The 7,349-nt window shown below is 49.1% G+C and overlaps 4 protein-coding genes across 4 annotated transcripts in view; all 4 read left to right on the forward strand.

Annotated features, from left to right (window-relative positions):
* Positions 1 to 354: 354 nt before the first annotated feature.
* Positions 355 to 1,707, forward strand: GGI43DRAFT_396156 (uncharacterized protein). Its single transcript, XM_083204937.1, has 2 exons — positions 355 to 560; positions 627 to 1,707. Exons 1-2 carry the CDS (start codon positions 543 to 545, stop codon positions 1,656 to 1,658), a joined length of 1,050 nt encoding a protein of 349 aa, XP_083064086.1. The 5' UTR covers positions 355 to 542; the 3' UTR covers positions 1,659 to 1,707.
* A 147-nt stretch (positions 1,708 to 1,854) lies between these two features.
* Positions 1,855 to 3,557, forward strand: GGI43DRAFT_245900 (methionyl-tRNA formyltransferase). The gene is made up of 4 exons (XM_083200752.1): positions 1,855 to 2,206; positions 2,259 to 2,329; positions 2,386 to 2,501; positions 2,562 to 3,557. Exons 1-4 carry the CDS (start codon positions 1,945 to 1,947, stop codon positions 3,238 to 3,240), a joined length of 1,128 nt encoding a protein of 375 aa, XP_083064087.1. The 5' UTR covers positions 1,855 to 1,944; the 3' UTR covers positions 3,241 to 3,557.
* A 569-nt stretch (positions 3,558 to 4,126) lies between these two features.
* On the forward strand, positions 4,127 to 4,790 carry GGI43DRAFT_245842 (uncharacterized protein). Its single transcript, XM_083200750.1, has 2 exons — positions 4,127 to 4,160; positions 4,255 to 4,790. Exon 2 carries the CDS (start codon positions 4,334 to 4,336, stop codon positions 4,637 to 4,639), a length of 306 nt encoding a protein of 101 aa, XP_083064088.1. The 5' UTR covers positions 4,127 to 4,160; positions 4,255 to 4,333; the 3' UTR covers positions 4,640 to 4,790.
* Positions 4,791 to 5,922: 1,132 nt separating this feature from the next.
* GGI43DRAFT_245845 (glycoside hydrolase family 16 protein) overlaps positions 5,923 to 7,349 on the forward strand; it is a 2,835-nt gene continuing 1,408 nt past the window's right edge. The window contains exons 1-3 of the mRNA XM_083200751.1: positions 5,923 to 6,229; positions 6,306 to 6,819; positions 6,878 to 7,349. Of these exons, the coding sequence (XP_083064089.1) occupies positions 6,104 to 6,229; positions 6,306 to 6,819; positions 6,878 to 7,349 (1,112 nt within the window). The 5' untranslated portion in view covers positions 5,923 to 6,103. The remainder of the gene's footprint in view (positions 6,230 to 6,305; positions 6,820 to 6,877) is intronic.

Consider the following 7,349-nt stretch of genomic DNA (forward strand, 5'->3'; position numbering starts at 1 on the left):
TTTATCAAGAAACACGAGCGGGGTTCAAGTCTTGGAAGATTGCATTGTCTTTTTATGACATTTGATGCTGTACAAAGAGCATGGGGTGGAGGAAGAGTAGTAATATTTTAACCGTCGCTACTTCTGTGAATAATATTTTACAAGCAATTCAAAATAAAAGTTTCGAATGCTCATATTCTTTGTCTCTCTACCTGTGTGAAGAAAGAGTTGAGATAAAAGTAAAACCCCAAAACGTATTTTCCTATATGCGAATAAAGGCGCCTCAATTAACCTCGATTCGGAGCCTCTTGTTCCGGGACAGCGGCGGTCGGATTATTCGGGTCTGCCCCACGGTTGTTACCGCTTAGGTGCATGCACGGTATCTGCCTTCTTTCGCTCTCCAACGCTCTCGTAACAGGGCCGAGTCTTTACTTTGAGTGAAATGCTCAATGAGCGAGTTTAAAACGCGTTTAGTGATGATCAGGCATTTCTTTTCTTGTAGAGTTCTTATTGCACCATCGAGATGAAGCGAGAGGTAGTGACAGCAATGCGTTGATCGAATAATGAATCCATTTTCCAGCGTGAGTTTCATCTACCCTAAGGTTTACGCATCGAATATGAGAAGTGTTAATGAGTTAAATATATAGCAGACGCCAACGCCACGGCGGTTTTTACTGCCTAGACGGTCAACTCAGTCGTCGTCGCAGACACCGGGTGCACCCCCTCAGTTTCAATCCACGCCTCGGTTTGGCTCGTCTTCAGCACCTAGGCCTACACAGGGGATGGAGCTCGAGATAGAAGAGGATGAGGATGTAATATCCGAGTCAAGTCTCTCGGGCGATGATGGAGAAGCTACCGTAGGGGCCACGCAACGCGGCTCTCGCCGCCATGTGCTCGATGTTGAGTCGGAGGCTGGCTCATCGTCCCAGGAAAGACTGTCGCCAGACGAAGGGGAAAAGCCAAAGGGTCATTCATGGCTTGATATTCAGTCCCAAAGCCCAAGTGAAGCATCGCAGGGCATTGAGATGGGCAGAGAGGCGAAAAGACGAAAGATGTCGATTTCACCCACGCCGGTACTTGGGGTTCCGGATATCGAAAAAGCGGATGGAACAGCACATGGAGATATTGACTATGGGGCCTACGATAGGGCTATTGCCGATTCTGAAGATGAAGGTTCGGTAATGAGCAGGGACAATAATAGCGAAGAGTCACCTATAGCCGCGTTGAACACCAAGGCTCTTCAGCAGCCTGTATTTCAACAGGCACCACGGTTCAAACCCCTAACCGCTGATGATCATCTCGGTGGCCTCCCAGCAGCTTTCTCGCCGCAGAGAAGGGGGGCTAAATACGTTACTGGGGGAATGGCAGCCCAGCTTCAAGGGTGGCTTTCGGAAGTCAAGAGCTGGGAAGAGAACGGGGAGAAAATTACCTCGGGGGTGAAGATTCACGTGGAGCAGATTAGATCGGGGAGGCGAATGTACCTCATAGAAGGTCGCGCATCTTCAGAAAATGTGCCGCAGAAATGGATATTGGCTGGAGAGGGAAAGTTGACTGGCCTGGGTAAGAGGGCAGAAGTGGAAATGGGAAGCGTGGTGTTGATTGAACAGCCTACGTGGGACGTTGAGCTGGAGGGAAGTGTTTGGAATGTGGCGTGCGAGTGGAGTATAGCTTTGGATTAACTAGAGATAGCACGATATAGAGAGGTGTTAATATGGTTTATTAAAACAATTAACAAGCCACAATGCGTGGTTTGCTGGTGTTGATGTCGGTCGTGCGATTGGCGATGCATATAACCCATATTTGCACCAAACGCGGGTGATTAGCCAGCCCAGCGAAAATCATCATCGCATGTACCCTGCAGCTGGCGATGGGAGTATCAACATCTATACCAGGCAGCTGTTCCTATGCGAGGGAACAATTTCTTTAACTCTACTCAATTGCTGTACCATAAATGTTGGCTTTATAATGATTCGCTCATTTTTTAGCCCAGCCTCTTCTCTGCGGCTGAGATTCGCTATTTCTCACCGACGATGCTTCTCATCTGATGTCGCAAGGAAAGCTTCTGACCCGCTCCGGGTTTTATTTTGTGGCTCAGATGCATTCAGCTGCGAATCTCTGCGTGCATTACACCGAGAACATGAGGATAATAGACAACTGATTGAATCTTTGGATGTAATGGTTCTGCCGCCAAGGCGCACGGGGAGGGGATTTAAAGAGATTACAGAAGGTCGGTGGCATAATTGTTCATGGTTTATGGCATGATGCTAATGCTGGGACAGTGCCGTGTAAGTCTGTTGCAGAGCATCTGGGATTGAGAATCCATCAGCGAGAGACATTTAGAGGGTGGAGTGTAAGACTCTTTTTCTATCTCGCACTTATGAGAATAGAGTAATAATCAGTTGATAGATACCGGAGGGGACCAATTTAATTGTGGTAGTCTCTTTTGGACTGTTTGTTCCACCACGGATATTGAATTCAGCAAAATATGGTGGTTTAAATGTTCATCCATCACTCTTGCCACAGTGAGTTTTACCATTGTCAATCTCAAGCCAGTATCTGACTTGGTTATCAAAATAATATAGTCTACGCGGACCAGCTCCGATTCATCATGCTATGATGCGTAATGAGAAATACACCGGCGTGTCTCTTCAAACTTTGGACCCCAAAGCTTTTGATCACGGCGTTGTTCTCTCTCAGACGCCATCTCCAGGCTTACCCATCCCAGCTGGTGCTACGCTCCAACATTTTACAGAATCTCTCGCTAAAGTAGGGGCAGAGATGCTTGTTCAGGGATTACGGGACGGGGTACATGTGCCGCCGTATACGAACGCCGGATGGATGGCTGGCCAGCTGAAAGGAGAGGAGCTTGTTCACGCACCAAAAGTGAGCAAAGGACAATCCCAGATCAACTGGCTCGAATGGAATTCTACAGATATTGCACGCTTTCTTAACATCTTTAGTACGGTATGGACACATGCGCGAAACGACAAAGGAAAGTTCAAGCGGGTGCTGTTCTTGGATGCAGAGAGTGTGTCTGAGCATGATGTGACGGGAAGGAATGAAGAAGTCGTATTTCGGCTCGAAAGAGAGAATGAAGGACAAGATATTCAGAAGAATGTCAGAGTGGATGATGAACATGATGCGTTTTATATACAGACGGCAAGCGAGAGTTGGGTGCGTGTGAGGAATGTAAAGGTTGATGGGAAGACGAAACAGACGGCGAAAATTGGGATGAGAGAATTTATGAAGAAGATGAAGTGATATGGGATGTCTTCGAAGAATAGATTATCTATAACGCTTGCCTGACATATCTTACGGAGCAGACATAGAGTAGATATCACAAGGCGTCCAAACCAAGATGCTTACCATCTTCAGCCTACCAATACAGAATACTCCTTTCTAGACCACTATGCTCTAGAATTTCCCAATATGGTAAATCGTACCGAGTCACAAATCGGAAAGTGAACACTAACAGGCATCGCAAAGATGAAACTCTAGACTCTGACCGCCCTGGCAGGCATCACGAACAGTTATTTCGCCACAGCCAGTAAGGAGCATTCAGGAGTAATGCCTGCTGTCATAAGGGCGATTCTGGCTCGTATTTCCAAATTTGATACGCTCCAAAAAAAATCAAGATTAATGAGATGAAGAAGGATATCAGTATTAGTATAGATCTCGTATGTCCAGAAACCCGGGAAGCTAGCTTGTACACGAGGCGAAAGAAGCCTGCCCACGCATACAGGGCCACTCCAGCAGGGAAGAGTACAGGCGAAATGGGGCTTGCAGAGAACTGAGCATTTCCAGCTCGCGCGGAAGCGATTTGGTGATTACTCGGTAGATGGGCGGCTGCAAAAATGATGCCCCTGAAAAGGGAGCTTGGTTCCGAGTGGAGCTTTATGGAAGCTTCTTAGGAGTCTCCGAGAAAAAACCTGGAAGTGGGTTTTTGACCACATGTACTTCTGTCCACCCTTGTTGGAGGTATCTTTTTTCCGTTTCTAAAGCCTGGATGCTCGTGTTTGGGAAGCTGTGGTGATTATAATCAATAACATCAGCACATATACTGTTGGTAATTCGATATCTTGCTCCTGGCCCTTTAAGGTTGGTGGTGTGCTGGTCCATTGTTAACAGAGACGGTTAAGCTAAGGCGGCAGCCCCTGGTTTGCCGTCGCCGGCGTCCAATCATAGCGGGTGTTAGCGACAGGAGGCAGCTGAACGGGCACCTTAGCGCCCTGAAGTTTTCTTGCTGCGGCGCGCCTCTGCCGTTGAAGCACTTACGAGGCCTGGTAATTACCACGCGGAGTGAAAATCTCCGTGTTCCGTGCTCCCTCGCGCTGTCGATCAATTGTATAACGACATGTGCATGAACACTGCGATCATCGCTTTATTATGCTCATCAGAGCTCTTCTTTTTCCCTTTTGGTGTTGCAGAATCTCGAAATGCTGGAGTCGATCGGCCTCCCTGTGGTCTCTCTCGCCTCGAAACTGGGGCCGTCTCATCGCGTCTTTTAAGATGCATCGCGGCGCCAAGATTTGACGCGAGGCCATTCTATGTGCAGGTGGGAAGCCCGCAGCTATTGCTGCCACTATTGGCAATATGGAGCACACTAGTCTTTCTTACATATGATGGAGCTATGAAATCCCGCTGGCCGTATAGGCAGTAGTTGATACTGTTGGCACGGCACGCATATGTTATGCTACCCTCCTTTCGTGGCGCAGCGTTTCGGCGAATACCCAAGTGGGACAAGAGGTATGCTAGTCAGAAGGAATTGCGCGGGACCAAAAGCTGCATGGAACCAACAGCACGGTTATATTTCTTCACGTTCCAAAATCGGATAGGCCGTATTATTACAAAGATACGCCTCGTATACATGCTGGCAGCTGGAGCGTATACACACGGTTATTCTAGGACGCATTTGTCTCTCGCTCTTATGCCGGGAATACTCCGCTAAATTGAGGGTGACTTATGGAGTATCCAGCCCATATCAGGGAGCTGACGCTTCGGCTCAAGGCATCGAAGCTTGCGGGAATAGCGGAATGGGCTTGCCGCTTGGTTTCGAGAAGCCGAGCTCATTGGCATTTGGCAGGCCGTTACTTCTTATCCGAGTGTGGATACTCTTACGAATTGTCCGGATAGACGGCTTCGACCAATAGTCTTCCTACTTTGGCTTCTCTTGGCTGACAAGGGTGTTGAAGAAATCTTTGTTCTTCAAGCCCGTGAAAGGTCCAGAATAAATGTTTCGCCCCTGGCGCCCATGCAGTTCCTGCATTAGCGGCTCCGTCGCAGAAGAGGGGGATGGGATGATTCACCATGTGTGGACTGCACATGTCTTCTGTGGCAGGAGAGCAGTTCATGCTCAAACGCCGCTGCTATACTGAGATAGGATGGTGGCTGATATTCGCATGCTCGTTTCATCGCTTTGACTTTAGGACTTCATGTATCACCGATAGCCAATGTTGATCTTGAATACGGGGACAGAGCGTTCGGCGTCTCGCTGTAGAACTGCAATTTCGCAGTTCTATTTCTGTTTGTTTTGTTTGGAAGCCAGCCCAGTAGGGTTCGGGTCCATTACCAACTTGGCTCGGCTCCCATCCCGGATCATCTACATGATTCGCCGTCCCCATGTTTACTCTCAAGTGATTGGACGTTTACTGCTTCCCACATCCCCAAAATGGGTCCATTTCAATAGTCCCCTGATCTGTTCAGGTATTCGCCTGTACTCATGTGCTCGATACGGTGGCCTCCCCTGCTGCAATAGGATCTAATGGTGGGCAGCAAGGGTCTTTGGTCAAGGCTAGAAGGCCATTGTGGAATTGCACATCCACCGATATTGCTGGCCTTGCCTGTGTAAGTTACTACGAGTATGCTCCCTCCATGAATAAGCTTCCCGTAGGGGAAACAGGGGTCAAGGGCCGTTCTGCCTAAAAGAAGGACGACTGCTCCTCCAAAGTGTCTCATCACGCACTCCTTCGTCAACTTCACTCGTCTACTACGACAACTTGAGCCATTTAGCTCGTCCTCTGACGTATCGTACGTCGAAAGCACATTCATTTCAACGGAATATAGCAAAGTACTTTAGTCATTCCTTCAGACGAAACTCGAACTTTTGTCAATCTTTAATTCAAAAATGCCTTCTCTCAACGCCCTTAGCACGGCGCTCCTGGCCTGTGCCGGAAGTGCTGTTGCCACTCAGTTTTCCTTGGCCGATACCTACGATCACACCAACTTCTTCCAGAAGTTTACTTTCACCGATGTATGGCTCTTCATGATATTCATTATTCATTATCTGCTATTGGTTGTTAAATATATCCCACTGACTGATAATACAGGATGCCGATACCAACTCTGGCTTCGTCACTTACCAGAACTTGGCCAATGCTCAATCACAAGGCTTGGCCAAGATCACCACCAACAACGAAGTTTACCTCGGAGTTGACTACAAGACCGTCCTCAAGGGCTCCGGATTCCCTGGCCGTAACTCCCTGAGACTCGAGTCCACCGCCTCTTACAAGCACGGCCTCATTGTTGCTCGATTCACTCATCTACCCGCCAACAAGTGTGGTAGCTGGCCGTCTTTCTGGACTCTTGGTGACAACTGGCCTAATGGTGGTGAGATCGACGTGTACGAGGGCTGGAACAACATCCTCGACAACCAGCCTGCTTTCCACGTTGGTAGCTCAAGCAAGTATGGCCAGTGCACCATCCAGAGTGCTGGCCAGACGGCTCCCGTTTCTACCGGCAACTGTGACAACACTTTCCAGAACCCTCCCACTCAGTACTTGAACCAGGGTTGCACTGCTGCCGACAGCAAGGGTCCTTGGGCTTCTCCTAGCGGTGGTACCTGTAAGTGATAGTTGTGCTTTTAGTTTTGGGAAAAGGAAATCTGACCAACTCCATTTAGATGCCATCGAGTGGACCAGCGACTACATCAAGCTGTACAACTGGGCCCGAGGTGCTGAGCCTGCCAACCTGGCTTCGTCCAACCCCGATACCGCTACCTGGGGCACTCCTATGGTCAACCTGCAGAACTCCAACTGCAACATCGACAGCCACTTCGGCAACCAGCGCCTCATTCTCGACATCGACTTCTGCGGCAACCCCGTCGGCACCCCCGCCTTCTGGCAGCAGAGCTGTGCTGCCACTACTGGCCAGGGCACTTGCGCTGACTACGTCGCCAAGTTCCCCGGTGATTTCGAGGAGTCCTACTTCCAGATCCAGGACATTCGCTACTTCAGCCAGAGCACTTCCAAGCCTACCACTTCTTCCAAGGCCGCTTCTAGCACCAAGGCTTCTTCTAGCACCAAGGCTTCTTCTAGCACCAAGGCTTCTTCTAGCACCAAGGCTTCTTCTAGCACCAAGGCTTCTTCTAGCAC

Source organism: Trichoderma evansii (assembly GCF_050947405.1).
Source record: "Trichoderma evansii strain SZMC 28006 chromosome Unknown GGI43scaffold_3, whole genome shotgun sequence".
Taxonomy (NCBI): domain Eukaryota; kingdom Fungi; phylum Ascomycota; class Sordariomycetes; order Hypocreales; family Hypocreaceae; genus Trichoderma; species Trichoderma evansii.

Bases quoted from the DNA above. Each gene is read 5' to 3' on its own strand.
- GGI43DRAFT_245900 (XM_083200752.1), top strand. From the start codon at position 1,945: ATGATTCGCTCATTTTTTAGCCCAGCCTCTTCTCTGCGGCTGAGATTC. The intron at 2,207-2,258 runs GTCGGTGGCATA...ATGCTGGGACAG, and splicing joins ATTTAAAGAGATTACAGAAG to TGCCGTGTAAGTCTGTTGCA. The intron at 2,502-2,561 runs GTGAGTTTTACC...AAAATAATATAG, and splicing joins CATCCATCACTCTTGCCACA to TCTACGCGGACCAGCTCCGA.
- GGI43DRAFT_245842 (XM_083200750.1), top strand. From the start codon at position 4,334: ATGTGCATGAACACTGCGATCATCGCTTTATTATGCTCATCAGAGCTC.